Raw genomic sequence first — 20,872 nt, 5'->3', positions numbered from 1 at the left:
TCTTGACACAGCGCACCTTTTGCTGGGAGGCGGCTGTATCACACCCTCATCGCAACAACCACCGACCTACTGCGCCTCCGTAACCGCTGTCCTCATAGCGCCAGACCGCGAGAATGGGCAATCCCAACGGCTGTCGCGTAGTGCTCCTCCTCCTTCCACCCCTTCTCCTCCTTGCCGTCGCCGCCCTGACCAACATCCTCGAGAGCATATCCAAGGACCATTTCGAAGACTACCTCGATCGCGATATGCGCAGCGGCGGTCGCCAACTCATCCTATCGCGCCCAGGCGGCACCGCCGCGAACGACACCACTGTGGCCATAAACGTCAACAACGCGCCTGTATACGTTATACTGGGGTTATGCATACTAGGCTACGGGGTTGGTCTGCTCAGCGCGTCTGGAGTATGGCAGTTGAGAAGGACAGAGGGCACCGCGGCACACGAGAGGAAGTGGACTTGGACTGTCTTCGTGGCCAATATCGTCATGGTGGGCGCGAGTCTGGGTGCCTTTGGGTACGTGACCTCGGTCCAAAGCAGCGATAAGAGCTGGCGGAATTATGAAGACGTTGGACAAGAGGACCAGGAGCATACGAGAGAGACGTGGGCATGCCAGATTAGTCAATTCTATTCCGATAGGTATTGGGCTGGCACTGCCTGCGGGACTTCGAAAGCGATGAGGTTCTTGCTGATACCCACGGCTGTTGCTGCGCTGTTGGTCTTTGTCAGTCTGTGGGTCCTCGTACGTGAGAGGGGAGGAGTGAAATGGATGTTTGGTGGCAAGGGGCGGTATGCTGCGTTCGCAAATGCTTATGAAATGGGACCACCGGGTCCATCAGCACCTTATGCCGGTCCACCGGGACAACAATGGGTTCAGCAGCCATGGCCGGTGCAGAATGGACAGCAATGGGCTGGACAACCTGTACAACAGCAGTGGGCACCGCAACCTTATCAGACATGGGGCCCGCAGCCTGTGCAGCAATGGGGTCCTCAGCCTGGGGCCCAGCAGCCGGTCTCCTAGGTGCCAAAGTCGGATACTACGGTGGTGTTCAGATAATGTTGCGAGAATATGGAATATTTACTTTTACCGAAGCGTTGGATATCTTTCACTTTCACTTGTCGTCTAGAGTTGTTTCACCTTCACCTTGAACCCACCGAGAAGAGCGAGAGCGCTTTCATCAGTCACGGTGGTTTGGAAAATGCAGCCGCTGAGAGACTTGCCTAGTCAACTTCTTACAACCTTTCACAAATCTTGGATTCACTGTTTAGGCCACAATTGTCTTGCCGCACGCCATACAAGGGAGAGATCGAACACCCCCTCTGTAGTTGCCTAGGAAGGGTATCGCCATACAACTGAAAGGTCGAACGCTCCCCGTAGGTTGTCTGGATAGCGTGTTCGACTTTTACCTTGTACAGCATGTTGGACGGCTCTTCTCACGGTACGGTGCCATCAACAGGCATTTCGATGTCACTCGACATCATTCATAAAGACTTTGAAAAGCGATTTGGCAAAAGCGCCGATGGTGAGTATGCGAAGAACTTCAAGAACGACAGCTATACTACCAGCCTCGACGACCTCGATAGCAACACCGACGGCAAGCCCCCGTTACCATACACAGTAGGCGCCACGTTTGTTGCTCGCCGTCACGAACCACCTGCGCCTTTCGGTCATGGCTACGACACTCCGTGGCCGCCTTTCAAGACAAGCGACTTTCGACTACCACAGCTTGACTACTGTCTGACTAGACAGCCACTCGAAGGGCGTACACTTGACGAGTGTCGTGTCCTTACAATCACTGAATCGATACTTACTGGTTATTCCTTCGGGGCTCAGGTCGTCGTAGTCAACGGAATTACAGTGGCTAAAATATACGACCCGCTGTACGACGCTGGAGGGGACTGCTACGACAACAAGCGCGACGTCGTTGTGTTGGCTGACGGAGACTATTCACGGGAAGCCGCCGCGTACGAGGAACTGCAACGAAGCCCTGCTACGTCGAGTCTGGTTCCGGAGTACTACGGGAGCTGGACGATTGCAGTGCCGACGACAGTGGGCGACCAGACCTTCACACGACAGGTCCGCCTGATACTTATCGAGCACATCAATGGTATCGTTATGAGTAGCGTCCAGCCTCGGTCACTCTCCCGACAAACATGCTCAGCGATAATGGAGAAAATCTTGGAAGCTGAAACTCTCATCTACAAAGCTGGTGTTATGCACCGCGACCTGTCGCCCCGCAACGTTATGCTTGTCCCATCAGCATCAGATCTCTCGTTCGACGATACAAATCTCCGTGTCGTCATCATCGACTTCAACGTCTCCAATGTCATCCGCCTCAGCAACGCTTCCTGCCACACCCCGGACAATCCCGACCCTGTATTAGTGCAGGAACAATGGCCAGGTAAGCTACTCGGTCCAGTAACGAGGTTTTGGAACGCGATGGACGAGTTTGAGGCTCGAGATTGGGTGAACGACGTAGATGGGAAGGCGAATGAGTGGTTGTGGGAATGTTTCGGACAGAGGGAGGAGTATGTACCGCTTATAAGAGACAGGGAAGAGGGTGAGCTGTGTCCAAGGATTGCTTGGCCTAGTGGACTTCAAGATGATGGAAATGATACAGATGGACCTGTTGCAGGTACGGTAGAGAGCGTGGGTGCAGGGAGTGGAGATGATGAAGTCGTCTTCCGGGGGCGAGGCTGTAAAAGTTAGGTGAGCTTTGGATCACTGCGTAGGATATGCCACGAACTGTCCACTGAGCCGGCGCCCAGAGAACCCAGAAGGGTACTCAAAATTGAACGCCCCCCCGTAGTTGTGTGGGTATGCGTGCTTAAATGATGCTCGTTTGATTTGACTACTCTTCTATTAGGCAACGTCTTGATGAAAACAAGTTGATTTCCCCCAGTTCGAGTGTCTACATAGCCAACTCTTCTTTGCCTATTTATGTCTATTCGCAGCCCGTTTGGTTGAACTTTGAAATTGCCGACGCGTCGGATCCAAAAGCCACAGCGCGATCAATCCACGCATCAATGCTGGCAGGTGCTGGCTGTCGCTCTCTGCTCAGAATGTACAGCGTGCTCCAGTTCTGCGTCTGCACAATCGCCCAATCGACCGCGTAGTCTGTTTACGAAAGTTAACAATGATGCACTCAGTTCAGGGTTCTTATTACAACTTGCCTTGTACAATGTAGTTCGGTCCAGGGCATTCTGGTGGTGGAGATGCGCCAGGGAAGCTGACGACAAAAGCTCCGCCGGCGCCATAAGCAGAGTCTACGGGCGTAGCGGTGCCGATAATGTCGACGGTTTGTGGTCCAACAGTAGCAGTGTTTACGACACGCACTGTGCCATTGTCCTAGATTTGACGTCAGAACTGCTAGCTGGAAGTCAAGATATCTCAAAAACGTACGTTGAGTGAGTAGTTTGCAGTTACGCAGCGTGCGCCGGCGGTAGGACCGAACGGTGTGCCCGCAACTTGATACCAGGTTCCGAGATATGCTTCTAGGTTGAACTTGGAGTCTGGGACGGGGTAGAAGCACGATCCGTCATATTGTGCGGCTGCGACATTTGGCGTAGGGGCTGTCTCGTTGTGAGAGGCTTGACGGGAGTGGATGAGGCCCGAAGCGGCGGAGGACAGGGCGAGGACGGTACTGGCGACGCGCATCTTGAGTAGACTTGTGCAGTGTTAAGATTAAAGATTAGGGTCTAGGTGAGGTAGAGACGATAATGTTCTGTGTGAGAGGACCGTCCCTGTGCTTTACTTGAACTAAAATACTGTGGCTGGTGTAGAAAATGCTGTTCCGTAAACGTCACTCCCAAGCCACTTATACAGTACTACGCTTCTGTTCACAGGCTAAACTTGTAAACATGCGTGCAATCGCCAGTAGCTTCCCCGGGCCGACAGGAAAAGTCTTGTACGCCCATCGGTAAGCATGTGCTGCCAAGCATGCGGACTCTCTCCCTCGGTCAAAATGTGGTTGCGGATGAGCTCGGCTGTACTTCTCATTACGAAATATCGCGGATGTCTGCAACCGTAGTTGCTGTTAGACAGCGAGGTTGGTGATGTGGGTATGTTGACCGGGGTAAGCGATGGAATGGCTGGCGATGACGCAGGTGCTGACATTGAGGCTTGGCGATGGAGCCACATCTGTCGCATCTACCATCACATATCGTTTTCGCCCATGAATTCATCGAGTTGTCGAAACTACTTGACTGGTCGTGTCAGCGAGTTAGTCATTGAAGTCGGAGCTTATCCAACTACGTTGCGGAACGCCCCTATTGCTGTCTAGGTTCTCGAAATAACCCCCTAAAGAACAGCGTCGATCCGCGTAGAACGGCCCCTGGCTCGTAATATTGAACTATCGGTTGCACTGGCAGGAATTCAGAACTCATCGCGGATCACAGACGTGCGCTGCGCCGCCTAGCAGAGTTTGAGAAAGAGTGAAATAACACAGGCGTTGCAGTTGTAAGATGACAGCAATCACAAACATGGTATTGTTGATGCGAGCTGCCTTACTCCGCATACGATCTGGCAACGCATAGAGAATCCGGAGATGGAGGTGTTGTTCGCCAGATCGCTGTGCTGTGTATTCACCACCTCCATCTCTCTGCTACACACGTCCTTTCTGGTTTCTGTAAACCAGAAAAGGATTCTCAGATAATCATGGCTGGCTACGACCCGGCTCGCCTAGTACTGTATCGCATGCTTCAAGTAGGAAGCCCAAAAGCGCCAGACGCATCAAATCCCTCGGAACAGCCGTGACACGGAGTGCATGGGGCTTGGAAACCGACCCAAAGTTGAAGAGAACAAGATGGTCGTAATCGCAAAAAGCAATGTACCGGGAGTTCAGAGCCTCTGCCTCTTCCACGTAGCGTCTTTCAATCACATCGCCCTGAACAACACTGGCCAGCTTGTGCGGACCCAACCATTTGATGAGCATAACCATTTTCGGCGCGTGTGTCCTGGCGGAATTCTCGAAGTATAGCGTTACTAAACCACCGCCCAGGTAGCCGCTGCGTTGCGTGAGTTCGGTAGGGTATTTCATTACGATCGCGTGGTCTAGGGGACACTTGAGCCATATCCGAGCAGCACTAAAGACGTCGCCCGGTGTTTTGAGAGGTTTAAGAGAGACGCCATCAGGCTTCGGCGGGGTTGGTAGATTAGGATCTTGGTGTATAGGCGAATCGGGGTCTGCGTATTCGGCGTCGAGGAAGGCGGTTGCGGTATCAACGTAATCTATGGGCGCATCGGTCGGCGGATTGTGGAACTCGCTGTAAGCTTTCCTGAGATCGCGACGCGGGATGTCGAATCTTATCAGCTCTTTGTTTTCGTGGTCAAGTGGAGAGCGGTAGTCGTGCGCCATGGGGTTTGAGGGAGTGTTCTCTCAAAAAGATATTGTACTGTAATCTTGAGTAGCTGCGAGTTCATATGAAGCTGGACTTCCTGATCAAGTCAAGTTGAAATGGGGTGTTGGTCAATAGTGTAAGTAAGTGTACATGCAGCCACTAGCATTGTGGGTGAAGGCGTATCGAGCAATACGCGGTAGCTACTGTATCAACGGAGAGTACTCAGTGAAGAGCCTGCAGCTGTTCTGATATGCTCGGATCAGCACAATTTGCTGAGACAGATAGTCGTTGCGCGCTGCAGGAATCAGAGATTAGTTGGGAAAGACTCGACACAAGACTTATACGACTCCATGTCTTATGGGGTGAGACGTAATGATCGTGTTATGAGAAGTGAAGGAACTGCTGACAGATAACGCCTATGCGCACAGCGCATGACCCATAGCGCCTGTTGTGGCCATGGAGCTCACACACACCCTAGAAATGAGACAAGAAGGTAAAACAGAGCAGCTATCCTAAGCTGCCCTAGCAACAATAGTGACACTGAACTCCGCACCAGCCAGTGAGCTGTCACCACCGACCTTCACACTGCCGGTACCAGAACCCACGCCGTTGTGGCAGCCTTCCGATCCCGGATTCTGGAGCATACGGGCGAAGTAGCCATAACAATCTTCCACCTTCCAGAAAACGCCAGCGGAGTTCTCCGGTTGAGTAGCTGGGGTGACATCGACTAAACATTGAATTAGTACTTGAAATGCCATGACTTGAAGATAGAGCCTTACACTTGATGTCCCAATCGCTAATGCTGTTTCCACTCCCATCCACTACGTTGGCGTGCTGTGTGCTGCTCTTGGGGCCATCAAGCGGGTAGTCGATAGTTGCGGTGCAGACTGTACCCTGGGCGAGGCGGTCTTGATAAGCACAAGGAGGCATCATAGCAGCGCAGGCGTTATTGAGGACAGTCTCCAGCTGGGGACCACGCACAAAGCTGATCGACTTGTCGGATGTGGCGCATGTGGTTGTTGTATCCGACGCGGGTTGCCAGCTATCATTCTCGCCGGTCTGAGGAGACTGTCGTTGGACGAGCGGTGCCGCGAGCGCCATGGTTAAGAACGTACTGAGGAAAACGCTGGCGTACATCTTGACTAGTGTGTTGGGGTTCAAGGTAAGGTGTAGTAAGAAGTTGCCGTAGTTGGGTCTACACCAGCAATCTTATGGTCTGCAAGTGGAGCGTTGGTAGAGATGGAGCAGGACTTGGGTAGATTAGTGAAGGCGAGTATGAACAGTAAGTATTCACAAATCAATGCGCCAAGCCAATGATGTGTTGGAACTTGTGAATAGCTACTTGTTCAAGTGCACCCATGAGAGGGGTTGATCTTCTATATTACCTTGTTCTATAATATACGCTAAGAGATAGTGCTGTTAGTGATTACCGTGGGGTCGGGAGCATGCCAGTGCAATGGCTGGACATACAGATTGAGGCATGCCCTGGTGGATGACGGGTTGTTACAGATGTCTCTTTATTCCTGGTCGGACCTTACTTTGTGGCTTCCTTTTGTGGACTTGACAGGGAATGGTCTTGAACCATGTCGGCCTCGGGAACAAGAAACAAGGACGTAAAAAAAAAAGGCCTTGGGTCTGTTGAAACAACAGTAGAGTTGTGTGCATAGCTGCGATCCCTTTCAATCAGTTGTGGAGACGTTTGTGAGTTGAAATGGCCGGAGCGTGGGGTAATCTCTCTTCATCAAACGATCGGTAGATCTACCGTCTGTGCAACAAAAGCATACGCATCTTGCTGAACATATATCCCTCTCAATACTTCTCAACTTGGCTTCTCGTTGAAATGAGACGCGACGGTTTTTGCGCTTCATGCGAATGGCCTTTGATCCCTCATTTGCATCAGGGTAGTGTGTTTGGAGGGACAACATCGCCCTAAACGTCATAATGTACGGATCTGGGCAGGTGTTCGGAAAGATGCTTGTTCGGTGGTATTGATGAAACAACGAGGTGCTAGGCTGGCGTGGAGTTCCTCGAAAGCTCAGGCCGAGGAAGCTATGTCATGTGCCAAGGCTCTAGTCCGCCCTTCATTTCCCCTGTGATGGGAATCGTCGAGACTTCCAAACACCATGGCATTTGGCGCAAATGGTGCTACTCCCTCCCGCTCCATTTTAGGTGCTGCAGGTTTTGATCAGTGTATGTGCGTTCTGGCTCCTGCCAGGGGCGCATGCTCGAAAGAGTACCATGGAGAAACAGGTATCGTACCGTACCTATGCACCCAACATCCGGCGAATAAAACGGGCTGTGTAACAGCTGAACGACAGCTCACGAAGCTATTGGAATGCGCAAAACTCCCCTACTCAGTACACGGTGTTTCCACAGAGCTCGCTCCGCTCCGAGTGTCACAACAAAAACGAATACACATTGAACGTTAGTAATCGAGACGTCCACTTCGACCCATAAATACATCAGCATCGCTATCTCTTCTTGCCGCGCAAGTAGCTCGCGCTCCTGCTGACACACAGAACCTGTAGCATCAAAGATTGAAGCCGTGATGTTATGATACGTTGGCGGACTCTAACCGTAAGCAGCATACCGCTTACAATAGCCTGCAGGAGGATTGCTAGCTGATTGGAGCGATTTACGCTTGTGGATATACTGTTCAGCTCCCTTCGCTCGTGAGCAGACGCCATAAGCAACGCTTATCGCACATCTATCTGAAATACTTCACTATATGTAGGCTCCAGTGACTGCGGGCTATTATGCTGTACTTCTCCTCAATATTCGGGGGCTTATCGTTCGTCACAAATCTTCAAAAATGGAGAACAAAACAGATATCAACCAGTGGGCAGACACGCCTTTCGCCCTCCTCAAGATTCCTGGCCAGCCGGGTGGTCCAGCATGCGCAAATCCTGGTGTTCTCAGCGTCGCCATAGAAATGGCGAACGTCCACAACGCCCTCCTTCGCCCGCTGAATGCCATGTATCACCAAGCGCCTTTCATTCGCCTCCCTGGGGATGTTGCTGATTTCATGCTATACATTACTGCATGGGCAGATACGCTACACCACCATCATTCCCTCGAAGAGAGTTTGTTTTTCCCAAAGGTGGAGGAAATTGCAAAGGAAGCAGGGATAGATGGGCATGAAGGCATGATGGGAGGGAACGTGGAACAACACCACGAGTTCGAGCCCAAGATAGCAGGGCTGGTGAAGTGGGCTGAAGAAGTCACGACAGGGGCGAAGACATATGACGCCGTGGAACTGAAAAGGCAGATCGATGATTTCGCACCTATCCTTACACAACATTTGCACGACGAGATCGACACCTTGATCAAATTGGAGAAATGCGACGGAAAGAGAATCAAACGGGCAATGAAAGAAACAGCTGATGCGGGAATAAAAACGGCTGATCCGGTACGTACTCTGATATTCTTGGTGGCCTCGCCGCTGCAAAACCGCGCTGACACTTTATGAATGCAGAACCTTGTCATCCCCTTAGTGCTCGGAAGTATCGATAGAGGCTATCCAGGCAGCGAGAATTTCCCGCCAGTACCATTCTTCATCCCATATCTCAATGCGTATTGGTTTACACGAAAGCACAAAGGTTCTTGGCGATTCAACCCAAGTGACCACTGGGGGAATCCAAGGCCGCTGCAATTTCTCCAGTAGGTTGCAGTGTTCAAAGACATCCCCGTTATCACCCCTTTCCAAATCCCCTGGAGGCGTGGTAAATAGCAACCTTGAACATCTATATGATGTTGAAGAGTTGCAGAAGGATCGTGAGATCAGACCGACGAAGGAGATCGGCTAAGGGTTTGAAGGACGCAAAGACATGTTGTGCAAGTGCAACGCGGAGGTAACTAGCTTGTAACAATCCCAATGGGGTAACCCTAGTTATTCTAGGTTGTTCCAAGATGCTCAGTTCTCAGCACCCAAAGTAGTAGGCCTAATCTCGAACGCATTGGATGGGGGAGGGTTACTGGCAGGAAGGTTGTGTATTCGGATGATGCTGCAAGCAGTGAAGCCTGATAACATATCAACGAATGCCAATATACGCATGGCCGCTTCCCACGTTGCTCTTCATGACTGCAAGCTTTTTCCGCTCTAACCATATGGTCTTCCTCACCATCCTTTTCTCATTCATGTATTTCACTCAGCCAGCTGCAGGCCATCAGTGAGAGTGAAATCGCACATCACGCCGTAATGATCCGAAACCCAATGCAGCCTTTTCATCATCGGCCTATGCTTTTCTGCTACCTTGACGCCCATGCCAATCCTTTTAAATTTGATCGGATTGAGACGTCCGGTAAAGAGTATCTTGTCCATTCGACAGCACCCGAATCTCTTTCTCGTGGCCTGTGGGGAATGGTAACCCCACGTGTATCCATTGCTAGTATCCTCTTTGCCAGGGGTGCCATATTTACCACCAATTAGGAGGTAAGCATCTTTGAGATTGTTGTCTTCGTGCAGTGTACGATCAAAAGGCTGAATGGCGTTAAGATCACCGGCTAGAATCGCGCTTGAAACGCTATCCTGATCAAGGTATTGCTTTGCCGCTGCCATTTGTCTGCGGCGGGTTTGTGTGCTATCATACAGAGATTCTAGATGTGTGTTACATAGCCGCATCGTTTTGTGCGGGCTGTCTGGATGAAGATGGTTACGGAGGGCGATATCGACAAACAGGCCATCTCGATCGAACTTGCTCTCCCACGGAACGCGGAAAACAGAATCTATACATAGCCGCCGATCTACAAGGGTTGTTGTCGCGTAACTGGAGGGTAACCAGTTTTGCGAGTCGATGTCCGTGAGGTTGAAGTGTTGCTTGACCCATGCCAAATCTCGTATCTGTTCCAAGCTCGACCTTCCCACCTCTTGGAAGAATATGATGATTGCGGACTCCGGCCCTGTGGACACTACCACATCATGCAGATGATCTAGCGCGGCACTCATTCGTTCGTCTTCGAATGTATCCAGGACGTTAACATTCCAGGAGATCAGTCGGATCTTGGCGGGGTGTAAAGGTGGTTGTGATTGATCTTGCGGAGAGGATTCACCGGATGCTGCTGGTACCCAACTACCGTCTGGCGAAATGCGGTAATAGATCTGTTTTCTTGGCTCATAGAAAGAGTCTTCACATTGCCGTGAACTTGTAGAGAAAGCGGCAGCGGCAGCCTGCATGGCGGGGCTAGGCTTGGTGGAAGACGTGCTTCTAGGAACTACAGTAGGTAGTCATGAAGGAACAGGCGATGATGCGAGGCCGGGAACTCTAGGTCGCAAGCACGCGATGCTGATAGGGAGTCGACGACAGGCACTGCGAAACATGATGCTTGTTGTAGTCTTGGTTGGTGCTGATGCGGGGTTTGTGAAGCACACGGCCGAGGGCGAAGTGAGAGTCGAGATTTCGGTCAAGCGATGTGTGGCTGCTTGTGTCAAAACAATCAATAGTCAGGGCTGTATGTTTGTTAGTGTAGCCGACTGATGCGCAAAGGTAGGAATGGCGTGGTCTTGCAGGTTGCGGGTGAGGTACAAGCGCGGGCACGTGATGCGGTGAGGGTACCCCTGTCATGGATACCGAAGCGCGTCGTGAACTTCGCGATTCAGAAGAAGCTCCAAACTGGGGAAGCAGCCACGACAACAGCTCTTCGCCCCGCCAAAAAAACGACCGCTCCTCTTCCACTGTCGGCCCAGTCGCCCTTTCCAGTCACCACTCCCCCAGGCCCGTCGCTGCCCCAGCCCCCGCCATGGGCTCCCGATTACACAATGCCCCCATTGTGATAGACAATGGCAGCGGTACTATCAGAGCTGGATTCGCAGGAGAGGATGTGCCAAAATGCTTTTTCCCGTCATACGTAGGACGGCCAAAGCATGTGCGGACAATGGCAGGCGCATTGGAGGGCGATGTATTCATAGGACCACAAGCACAACAATACAGGGGGCTGTTCAAGATCAATTACCCATTGGAGCACGGCATTGTCACAGACTGGGACGACATGGAGCGGATATGGCAGTATGTCTACACAGAAGGCCTCAGGACTGTGAGCGAAGATGTGAGTCGGACCATGGCGGACGGCGCCTTCTGCTGCTATTGAGGGGCATGAAGCTAACCATCCGTCCTTGTAGCACCCCGTACTCCTCACCGAGCCCCCTCTAAACCCCCGAGAAAATCGCGATGCGGCTGCTCAGATTCTATTCGAGACGTTCAATGTGCCCGCCTTGTACACGTCAGTCCAAGCTGTCCTGTCGCTATACGCCTCCGGCAAGACGACCGGTCTTGTTCTCGACTCGGGAGACGGTGTCTCGCACGCAGTACCAGTCTTCCAGGGTTTTGCCATACCCAACAGCATCAGGAGGATAGACGTGGCGGGCAGAGACGTCACAGAACACTTCCAACAACTGCTGCGGAAAAGCGGTCGCATCTTCCATACTAGTGCTGAGAAGGAAACTGTCAAGAACATCAAAGAGGCAACAGGATACGTGGCGCTCGACCCAGCCAAGGAAGAAAAGGACTGGTCGGGCTCGTCCAGATCCGAGGGCAAGAGCGTCGACTATACACTCCCTGATGGCCAGAAGATAAAGGTGAGGTCAAGCCGATGAAGCATATCGAATAGTAGCTGACAATCTAGATTGGGGCGGAACGCTTCCGAGCGCCAGAAATACTCTTCAACCCCGAGATCATTGGTCTGGAGTACCCTGGAGTGCACCAGATTGTTGTTGAGGCGATACACAGAACCGACATGGACCTCCGGAAAGCGCTATATGGCAACATTGTACTCTCCGGTGGTTCCACATTGACAAAAGGATTCGGAAACCGACTGCTTCACGAGGTGCAAAGACTGGCGGTGAAGGACATGAGAATCAAGATCTTAGCACCACCAGAGCGCATTTACACTACGTGGACCGGCGGCAGCATTCTTGCGGGCCTCAGCACTTTCAAAAAGGTGAGTTCCTTATTCCCAGGACGAGGCCATAGACAACAAACTGACACGTGCATGCAGATGTGGGTAGAGAAGGACGAATGGCAGGAGAACCCGGACATCATCCACACCAAATTTGCATAAAGCACCGACACGTTGCGGTCTGGCAAGAGCAGTTAGTCCGCCCCCCGGTTGTTCCGCCTCCGCATCATCTTTCGAGAAGGAGCTACACGGGCGCATCGGTAGCGCAGTTGCAGTTAGTCACGGAAACGAGGTCCCAAGACCTGGGGTCAAGCCAACCATGGGCGAGGAAAGCTGGGGGCTGCACGCTTGGTTGGACCAAAGCAGATCTACGTGTCAGCGGGTAACGGTAGCTTCTAGACGGGAGAGCTACCGTGACATGTTCCTTTCCCCGCATTTCGAGTGCATTTCTGTTACTTAAGCGCGAGCATGGTTCAACAATGTCGGTTAGGTAAGGGGTACTACGAGGGGGACGAGAACACGTGCATGACAGGCGTTTGTGAGCGCTTTGGAATACCCCTATGATTATGAAGCGTACAGAATACCACAGATAATCCACTTGTGACTGTGCACACGGAGCGCGAAACTTGCATGTCAGAGTCCAGAAGGTATGGGCGAATGAGAGTGCCAAGGATCGTGAAGTCTCGTCCAGTCTTGTCAGCTATGGTGTGACCACGGTCAAATCACCGACGCTTCACTCGACGCAATTCCACGCAATGTGCAACACATATTACACACAATGGCGACATGACATGCACAAATGGCATTACCCCGGCCGCAGTCATGGCGTAAGCGCTGCAGGTACCTGATCACAGGGCCGGCCACGACAAGGGGCCACGTACATTTTCGTCACCGCAAGCACAGAGCCGCCGCCGCCTAGACTTCACGATGCTCGACGTCATGCACGACGGGGCGTCCGGAGGCTCGGACGAGCCAGCTGGACGTGCGTGGTGACCAGGCAGAGCAAGCAAAATAGGGAGAGGCGAAAGAGGTAATTGCTTTTTTGGGGGAGACGCCACCCACGCTGGATCTTCGTTGTGCCTTGCAGAAAGAGAGTGAACGTCGTCGATGCATGCATGCAGCGAGGCTGTCCAAAACAGTAACACCATGATCAAACAGGCAGTATCAGAATCTGCAACCTCTCCACGTCGGTTCTCCTCTATTCCAGGCACCGCCTCCCGATGGCAAGCGCAGGCAGGGCGCATGCGGCGTATGCATGACGCGAGCCAAACTTGAGACGCGAAAGCAGCGCAGAAAAATCTCTTCCCGCCTCCACATTCTCCGCCGGGAAGCATGTGCTGGCCATCGCGGAAGCTGGCACATGGGGCCCAGGTTTGCGCGCATGGCGTCTTTGCGTCAAATTTTCAGCCCATCACCTCAGCATGCTCAGTCACGCTTCGGCAAGCTGCGATGCGGAGCTGCAGACACTGCGGAGCCAAGGTCCGGCCTTTTCGATAGCGTCATGGGCTCGATCGCTTCGCTCCTTGTCCGCGACTGCACCTGACCATTTCCCCTGGCAATCTCTTACCCCCGAAAAACTAGATGCACCCAATCAGCGCATTTTGAGGGGGTAATGGTAAACTATTCATGGCGCTGAGAAATTTCCTACACTTGCGTTGTTAGGGCACGCATGATCCATTGACTGCCGTTAACTGCAAAGTGTCGCTCAGACTTCCAAGGCTTCTGAGCTGGCCTCGTGCGCGTTTGGTTCGTTTCGTGGCGCCGAAAAAAAGCTTGCGCGTGAGAGATTTTACTTGCCTTGCGTTTGAGTAGTAAGAGGGGGATCGTGATCAGTGCGAGGCTGCATGTTATATAAACCCTTTTACCCCAGTGTGTCTTGTTGAATGCCATCGATCAGCAACCACTACAGATCTTCCCGGAGCTACTTGACCATCAACGCTACCCCAGACTTTTACCAACGATAGTCGCCTCTTGACTTTGCTCCCATCACATAACAATACAAACAACCTCACATCAACAACAACAATAACCGCATACCAAACACTCAAAATGGTCAACTTCCACATCAACGAGCCTCACCCATCCGCCGGTGCTTACATGTACTCTGGCCGCGGCGGCGCTGGCAACGCTATGCGCATCAAGGCCACCGAGATCACTCCCGGTCCTACTGCCTCTGGCCCAGCCTCTCGCACTAAGTTGCCTCCTCCACCCAGCAACGCCTTCTACGCTACCGGCCGTGGCGGTGCTGGCAACATGAAGAAGTCTGAGCGCGCCATCTTCAGCTTCGACGAGGAACTCCAACAACAAGAACGCCTCCGCACCCAGCAAGCACCCGTCTACCACATTGGTCGCGGCGGTGCTGGAAACCTCGTCGATGAGATGAAGCCCAGATCCCAACGCCACAACTCTGCCTCTTCCACTACCAGCTCATCGAGCGTAGAGAGTGAGAAGGACGGCGTACGAAGGAGCATTGAGAACACCTGGCAGCGTCTGAGCAGGCAATTCTCTCACCAATAGAGAGAGTGTGCCTTTCAGTTCTTGCTTCCTGCCTTCACTTCTTCAACTCCTATTATCGGCTTGAGAGCTGATTCTGATTCTCTCTCATCTCCCCCTATCAAAGCGTTTCCATCAGCACGGCGTTCCAGGAGATTCTGCATCTCCCAACTGTATCATATCATCAAAAGTTCCTTTTGCGTCATCGCTGTTTCTTTGCTTTTTTTATCACGACATACCACACAACCATCGAGGAGCTAGGCGCCAACCTCCGGTCATCAACAAAAAAGCTTATACCCGGAAATGATCGTCCTGCTCTTGCGAGAGAGGGCTTACTTAGGAGATTTTATACCCCCCAAGCCAGTGAAAGGCTGGTGAGGAATAGGACAGTTGTCCTGCCTCTGTCTATAGTTTAATCAACTCTTTAAATGTTAATACTCGTGTGCCAATTTGCAAACTGTGATTCGTACATCTGGATGCTACGAAATGCTCTCAAATGGATATATAGCCATCAAAGTCATTTTACAGTAGCATATCCCTTTGCAGATCTCGTCCTTCAGTCACACTGCTCAGAAATCTTCTTACTTGGCAAAGCCAATTTCTTCACCCCTTTTCCCTTATAATCCCCCGCCGTTATGTTCAATAAAGCCCACCACTCGCCACTACCAAACGCCAGCTAGCCTCGTCCCTATTTACCCCAAAAATGCAGACTAACCATCATCAATATGCCGAGCCGCTCGCGGAGTTGTCCCCGGAAGGCATACAGCCTATATCCCAGCAGCTACTGTTGTAGCGTGCAAATCTAGATCGCCCGCCCAAGGCCCCGCGACCCGACCAGAGCCAGCGAACCTGCATGCGGGAGTGAAGATCAAAATCTGCATGCAAGTATGTAGGGCAAAAGCTAAAAAGATCCCGTTCACCGGAAACTGGAAAAAATAAGGCCAAGTGGAGAATTATGCATGCGGGATTTGCGGAATGTATACGCGGTCACCGGATGGATTTGGTGATCTAGCTTGTTTCGTGAGGCAGACTTGACAACAGGACGGCAGCAAAACGTGTCAGTAAGGATAGCGACGATTTGTGATTATGCAATATGGATACACGTAGCCAATTTCTGATGTTCGTTGAGAACAGGATTCCAAACCCAAGCGCCCTAGTATGAGTAATCTTTTGGTTGGCCCTCAATACAGGCTATGATGCATCTCAGGATGACTTTGCAAAGATGATGGAGAAAATGGAAAGAGTAATGAAATGAGCCTAACAATACACGACTCAGAAGCCCTCCAGAACCAAGCGTAAACTCGAACTAGACCACGTATTCATGCTACGTTTGCTCAACGCCTAGGAGGCTGATTCTTGCTAGCCGCAGTGGTGATTAGCATCTTGAAGCCATTCTTGAGTGCTACCATGTCCGGATAGACGTTCTTGTGTAGCTCAAACGCGTTGGGCACAACCTTGATGGGCCATGCACCCTTGGGTCCCTTGGCGCTCATCTGGAAGCAGATCCAGAAGTGACCAGGGTACTTGGGCATGCTGCAGAAGGCGTACATGGAGCGTGAAGCGTTGGCTTCACAGTAGACCTCTAGCCATTTTTCTGCGTCGAGGTTAGCTTTTGTTTGCGTATTCGGTGAGGTATGGGATGTAAAGAACTTACCAGTATCTTCTCGTGTACCAGGTTGGAATTTGTCGTCTCGTGTGATTTCTGTGACCTTGCGTGCCATTGCCTCGACGTGGTTGACAATCAACTCGTCGAGATCGGAGTATGTATGCTTTCCGATCTTGAGCTGCTTTCCCAGCGAGAATTGGTTGGGCTTGTTCATTTCGAGAACGTCGAGATGTTGGTACGAGTTGTTGGATACTTTCCATGTGACGACAAGATGATCGAAACCCTTGGATGATGGACGAATGACCAGGTCGCCAGTCTCCTTTCCGCCCAGGTACTCCTCAGCTTGCATGGTGTTGAAGGAAAAGAAAAGTGGGTGATTGACGACACGGTTCGGTCGGCCAGACGCAACTTCCTTCTCCTTCTCGGCAGCCTTCTTGTCGAGAGCTTCTTGTGCTTCATCCCACTCGCCAGCTGCACGATTGTAGGGCTTCTTCTCTGGCTGTCGGATGAGATCATCTCGAAGCGACAATTGGGCGGTGAGAGCTTTGCGGTTGAGGTAGACGATACGCGCGCGTACAATCTGGTTGGTCTGGTAGACATGGCGAGGCTCTTGTCCTCCACTGCCAACACCCTCTGGGAACTCCGACTCGGAGACACCACCTTCGATACCACATTCGAGTTTGACTTCAATGTGGTCTGGGAAGGTGCGCCTGATAGTAACAGGTACAACCATACCCTCGTAGAGTGTCTCCTCCGTCTCACCAGTCAACATTGTGAACATCTCGCTGCCGGACAAGAGAGCGAAGATCTGCCGGATTTCCTCGTAAGGATTGTCGAGCTCAGCACGAATCGTCTCGAGCGTCGCGCGCTTACGCTGTCCGAAATTCTTCTCGATTTCATTTGCGTAGTCTTCAAGTGCTAGGTCGTTGACTAGATCGGTAGTCTCCTCCCGGACCATCTTTCTGACGACAGCACTGGGGCCACCCTCGTCGGTCTCAGCCTTGACATCTTCCTCGTCCATGTTAAGGGCATCGGCAACCATTTTCCTGGCAAGATCGTAATCTTCTGGATGTACACGAGTGTAGTCCAGGTAGTCGGACGACTCCTCTGTTGAGTCATAAGGAATATACAAGAAACTGGCGCAATTTTGGAACACCTTGGGGCCCATAGCCGCCTTAAGGTCGCGGGACTCAGATACGCCAAGTAGGTCGAACCGCGACAGGATCTCGTCACTGTTCGCCTGGATGGCTTTGATCAACCGATCGGCTTTGCGAGGTCCCAGACCGCACACGTAAGGTATCAACTTCGATAGGTACTTGTCGTCGTAGGTCTCCGGTAAGTCGATACCCACAAGATTGACCATGTCTACCATGGCGGTTTCCAGTCGGTCGAGGAGTTTCTCCTGTGGAATCAAGGTTTGGTTCGGGATGAAGGGTATCGAAACGATGTCTTTGCCGAGCGATGCGTATTCCGCCAATGGGTTCTGCAGATATCGGCCAAGAGCAACGCAATACCTCGTTAGTGCGGGATATTTGGGGAACTCAGCGGCAGCCCGGGCACTTGTGTGGTAAAGACGAGCGACCTCATCGTTGACCATAATGACTTCCAACGACTCGTACTTCTCTTCACCAGTGTCTTCATCCTCGTAGGCCGGACCTGTCAGACCTCGCTGACTGATAATCTCCTGTATGTCCTTGTACAGCTTACGTGTCTCCACAGCGAAGCCACTGACACCGATGACGTCTGGGCGGCGACGCTGTATTACATCTACCAGCTTCTCAATGTCTTGGCCTTCAGGAATACCACGCTCTGCATTCCCAAGTCGCATCTCGACTAAGCGGCCGTGCTCAAGAACCCGTCCGTCGTTCTCGACGTAAGCCCACATGACTGCATCTCCACGTTGACCCTTGCCGTTGGTCAGACAGAGGACGTTGGGTACCGATCCAAGAGGTGCGCTCTTCAGCTTGTAAGGTGCCTGGTCAAGCTTGTTGTAGTAGTTCTCTCTGGCTGATGCGGCAAGCTCATCTTCGCAGCGAGCGCGCAGAGTTTCCTTGACACCGTTCGCGATGAGATCCTGTAGCTTGTCTAGAGCAACACTGAGCAGTTCTTTCCGGAAATTGTTCCAAGTGTCGGAGATGTCGCTGACACCATCGGAAATAATCTTCTCTTCAAGTCTTGCCTTGAACGTGCTGTAGTTGCCCATGGAGATCTTGACCCGAACGAGACCCTCCGCCTCAGCTTTCAACATCTTCAAGAAAAGATCCGGTCGACCTTGGAGATCCGAAAATGTCACGCCGCGGAGGTATTTGAACTCGTAGTAGGGGTGATCTTCGGTGATCTTGCGCATACCCTTGTCGGTACGAATGCAGTCGATCTGAGCATTCTGGTAGAAGCTTTGGCGCAAGTATCGACGCAGACGCGAGCACATCTTCAGATCTTCAACAAACAGAAGTTTGGTGGACCTGAGAAGGGTAGCGCCAGTCTCTGGAGCCTCGGCCATTTGGTCGGCGAGCTCCTCGACCTTGTATGGCGGATCCTCGATAGTATACGCGCCTCGGCTCGACCCGTCGACCCTCTTTGCGAAGTCCTCTGCTGTGATGCCAATAGCCTTGACGAACTGATTCGCCTTGCCAACGCGCAACTTGTCGAAGAAGCTCCGCGCGTTGTTGGCACGCTTCTGTGTCCCATTCATCTCTTGTCGGACTTCGTTGATCTCTTGCGAATACTTGTAGTGCAGATAATCCTGTAATTCCTGAATCTCTTCGATGGTGATGGCCCTAGACGTCAGTTCCTCGATCTCGGTATCGATAATGTCAGAGTACACGCTCTTGAGGTTCTCGTAGTTCTGCTTGAGGGCGTCACGCTTCTCAGCAAAAGCCCTGAACTTGAGATCAAACTCAAAGACTTCCCACAAATCAGCTTGGTTAAGCAGGCGCTCTGGTCGTGCATCCATAGGCGGCGGGTTATCGATATCGTCGTAATCGTCATTGTCACTCGGTGCATGAATGAGGTAGTCTTTCCGATGGTTGAAGATGAAGGGGACTTCGTAGTCCTCAAGATTGATGAACTCAAGGACCTTGCGGACAGCTTTCTCGAAGGGTTGCAAGAAGTAGCGCGGAAGACCCTTCTTCGGCCACAGCATGTTGCTGATCCAGGTGGCCTCTTCGGTCAAGCGTGCTTGCATGTCCTCTGGTGTGAGCTCGATCTCCTTGAAAGACCTTCGGGCTAGTTGCAGTCGCTCGGGAATGTCAGTCTCGCGGATGATATTGTCTTCATCCGTAAGCATGCGCTCCTGCAGTTGCGATGGCTCAAAAACATCTTTGAGTTGAAGTTCACGGCCTTCGCCAGCCTGCTCATCCTCTTCCGCCTCTTGCATCTCCAACGCCCAGTCGTAATCTGTGCCATCGCCGAAGGCAGCCCTGTAGTCTTCCTCAGCGCCTTCGTCCAGACCAGCAGCTTGCAGTCCCTTTGTGATCAAGTTTATGCCTGGTTGCGTGACGTCGCGGTCGTCTTCGATCTCGTCTTCAAACTTGTCGTCCTCGATGAAGTCATCAAACTCGTCGCCTAGGCGCGCGCGGGGCTCGTCGTAGTCTTCGTTTACTTCGTCATCGGAGAAGATGTCATCGACACCTCGAGACTTTACGCGCTCTTTGTGACCACGTTTGAGACGCTTGAACCTCGACTTCCTCAATGTTAGCTACGTCGACACTTTAACATGGCATGTCTTACCTGTTCTTCCGCCGGACGTTCCACCTCGACACCGATCAGGTCCAGATCCTCGTCGTCTAGAGCTTCCTCCTCTTCACGGTTCTTCTTCCTCTTTCTGCGCCGGCGTTTGCGCTCCGCGATTTCGTCTTCTTCGTCTTCGTCTGCGATGAAGCCTTCGCCTTCCTAGGGAATGGTTAGCATTTTCCTGGGCCCAAGTCAATATGGGCATGCTTGCCTGTCGCAGTCGATCTTCATCATCGTCGTCCTCCTCCTCGCTGGAGTCGTCGATGCCGTTGGCCTCACTTATCTTCTTCGGTCTGGCTTCACCGGCCTCGCCATCGAAGTCCTCATCCTCCTCTTCGTCGCTGCCTACGTCGGCAATTGTGTCGAAGAAATCCGCCATGGTGGCTTGTGACAAGGAGAACGCGTAAGTTGATGGTACTTTCTCGAAAGCGCGATGGACGATTTCGGCGAGCTCTTGGCGGTAGAGTGGATGTCGTGCGCCGGCGATTCAGCGAGAGGCAGATTCGGGCGCAATGGAGGTAAAGGAGAGAAGGAGGACAGACGTCGACTCTCAAAGGTTCGCGCACCCATCGGCCGCGTTAACTTTCGGCCGCACTGACGCTGGTCACGTGAGACTGTGATTCGCGCTAGACGGAATACCATCAGCAAAGTTGACCATGCCCAACTTGGTACAGCATGCTCCCGCTGCGGTCATCAAACACGTGGACTTGGCTAGTCCCATTCCTTACGTGCATCTAGTCATGTACTCGGGTAGGGTTTGAGAAGGATGAGCTCCAATGTACTAGGCGCTTCAGCATCGACTCCGAGTCCCAATG

General features: G+C 52.1%; 9 protein-coding genes across 9 annotated transcripts; 5 read left to right on the top strand and 4 right to left on the bottom strand.

Annotated features, from left to right (window-relative positions):
* Window positions 1-113: 113 nt before the first annotated feature.
* Window positions 114-1,016, top strand: ACET3X_009368 (uncharacterized protein; the record flags this gene model as incomplete). The annotated part of the gene is made up of 1 exon (XM_069455554.1): window positions 114-1,016. One exon carries the CDS (start codon window positions 114-116, stop codon window positions 1,014-1,016), a length of 903 nt encoding a protein of 300 aa, XP_069303445.1.
* A 444-nt stretch (window positions 1,017-1,460) lies between these two features.
* Window positions 1,461-2,640, top strand: ACET3X_009367 (uncharacterized protein; the record flags this gene model as incomplete). The annotated part of the gene is made up of 2 exons (XM_069455553.1): window positions 1,461-2,397; window positions 2,588-2,640. The coding sequence occupies 2 exons, from the start codon at window positions 1,461-1,463 to the stop codon at window positions 2,638-2,640; spliced, it is 990 nt and encodes a 329-aa protein (XP_069303444.1).
* A 300-nt stretch (window positions 2,641-2,940) lies between these two features.
* ACET3X_009366 (uncharacterized protein) lies at window positions 2,941-3,653 on the bottom strand (the record flags this gene model as incomplete). Its single annotated transcript, XM_069455552.1, has 3 exons — window positions 2,941-3,113; window positions 3,170-3,344; window positions 3,399-3,653. 3 exons carry the CDS (start codon window positions 3,651-3,653, stop codon window positions 2,941-2,943), a joined length of 603 nt encoding a protein of 200 aa, XP_069303443.1.
* Window positions 3,654-4,650: 997 nt separating this feature from the next.
* On the bottom strand, window positions 4,651-5,352 carry ACET3X_009365 (uncharacterized protein; the record flags this gene model as incomplete). The annotated part of the gene is made up of 1 exon (XM_069455551.1): window positions 4,651-5,352. The coding sequence occupies one exon, from the start codon at window positions 5,350-5,352 to the stop codon at window positions 4,651-4,653; it is 702 nt and encodes a 233-aa protein (XP_069303442.1).
* A 495-nt stretch (window positions 5,353-5,847) lies between these two features.
* On the bottom strand, window positions 5,848-6,472 carry ACET3X_009364 (uncharacterized protein; the record flags this gene model as incomplete). Its single annotated transcript, XM_069455550.1, has 2 exons — window positions 5,848-6,062; window positions 6,115-6,472. The coding sequence occupies 2 exons, from the start codon at window positions 6,470-6,472 to the stop codon at window positions 5,848-5,850; spliced, it is 573 nt and encodes a 190-aa protein (XP_069303441.1).
* A 1,608-nt stretch (window positions 6,473-8,080) lies between these two features.
* ACET3X_009363 (uncharacterized protein) lies at window positions 8,081-10,814 on the top strand. Its single transcript, XM_069455549.1, has 2 exons — window positions 8,081-8,744; window positions 8,811-10,814. Exons 1-2 carry the CDS (start codon window positions 8,148-8,150, stop codon window positions 8,997-8,999), a joined length of 786 nt encoding a protein of 261 aa, XP_069303440.1. The 5' UTR covers window positions 8,081-8,147; the 3' UTR covers window positions 9,000-10,814.
* A 116-nt stretch (window positions 10,815-10,930) lies between these two features.
* On the top strand, window positions 10,931-12,826 carry ACET3X_009362 (uncharacterized protein). The gene is made up of 4 exons (XM_069455548.1): window positions 10,931-11,377; window positions 11,451-11,906; window positions 11,954-12,268; window positions 12,326-12,826. The coding sequence occupies exons 1-4, from the start codon at window positions 11,072-11,074 to the stop codon at window positions 12,386-12,388; spliced, it is 1,140 nt and encodes a 379-aa protein (XP_069303439.1). The 5' UTR covers window positions 10,931-11,071; the 3' UTR covers window positions 12,389-12,826.
* A 1,290-nt stretch (window positions 12,827-14,116) lies between these two features.
* Window positions 14,117-15,113, top strand: ACET3X_009361 (uncharacterized protein). Its single transcript, XM_069455547.1, has one exon. The coding sequence runs from the start codon at window positions 14,276-14,278 to the stop codon at window positions 14,741-14,743; it is 468 nt and encodes a 155-aa protein (XP_069303438.1). The 5' UTR covers window positions 14,117-14,275; the 3' UTR covers window positions 14,744-15,113.
* Window positions 15,114-16,053: 940 nt separating this feature from the next.
* ACET3X_009360 (uncharacterized protein) lies at window positions 16,054-20,436 on the bottom strand (the record flags this gene model as incomplete). The annotated part of the gene is made up of 4 exons (XM_069455546.1): window positions 16,054-16,313; window positions 16,374-20,007; window positions 20,055-20,216; window positions 20,269-20,436. 4 exons carry the CDS (start codon window positions 20,434-20,436, stop codon window positions 16,054-16,056), a joined length of 4,224 nt encoding a protein of 1,407 aa, XP_069303437.1.
* Between the last annotated feature and the right edge of the window lie 436 nt (window positions 20,437-20,872).

Source organism: Alternaria dauci, chromosome 9 (genome assembly GCF_042100115.1).
Source record: "Alternaria dauci strain A2016 chromosome 9, whole genome shotgun sequence".
Taxonomy (NCBI): domain Eukaryota; kingdom Fungi; phylum Ascomycota; class Dothideomycetes; order Pleosporales; family Pleosporaceae; genus Alternaria; species Alternaria dauci.
The sequence above is the reverse complement of the archived record's forward strand: the minus strand, read 5'-3'. Positions and strand labels throughout refer to the sequence as shown.

Coding starts and splice junctions, on each gene's coding strand:
- ACET3X_009361 (XM_069455547.1), top strand. CDS start 14,276: ATGGTCAACTTCCACATCAACGAGCCTCACCCATCCGCCGGTGCTTAC.
- ACET3X_009363 (XM_069455549.1), top strand. CDS start 8,148: ATGGAGAACAAAACAGATATCAACCAGTGGGCAGACACGCCTTTCGCC. Junction 8,745..8,810: donor GAATAAAAACGGCTGATCCG/GTACGTACTCTG, acceptor TTATGAATGCAG/AACCTTGTCATCCCCTTAGT.
- ACET3X_009362 (XM_069455548.1), top strand. CDS start 11,072: ATGGGCTCCCGATTACACAATGCCCCCATTGTGATAGACAATGGCAGC. Junction 11,378..11,450: donor TCAGGACTGTGAGCGAAGAT/GTGAGTCGGACC, acceptor CCGTCCTTGTAG/CACCCCGTACTCCTCACCGA. Junction 12,269..12,325: donor GCCTCAGCACTTTCAAAAAG/GTGAGTTCCTTA, acceptor ACGTGCATGCAG/ATGTGGGTAGAGAAGGACGA.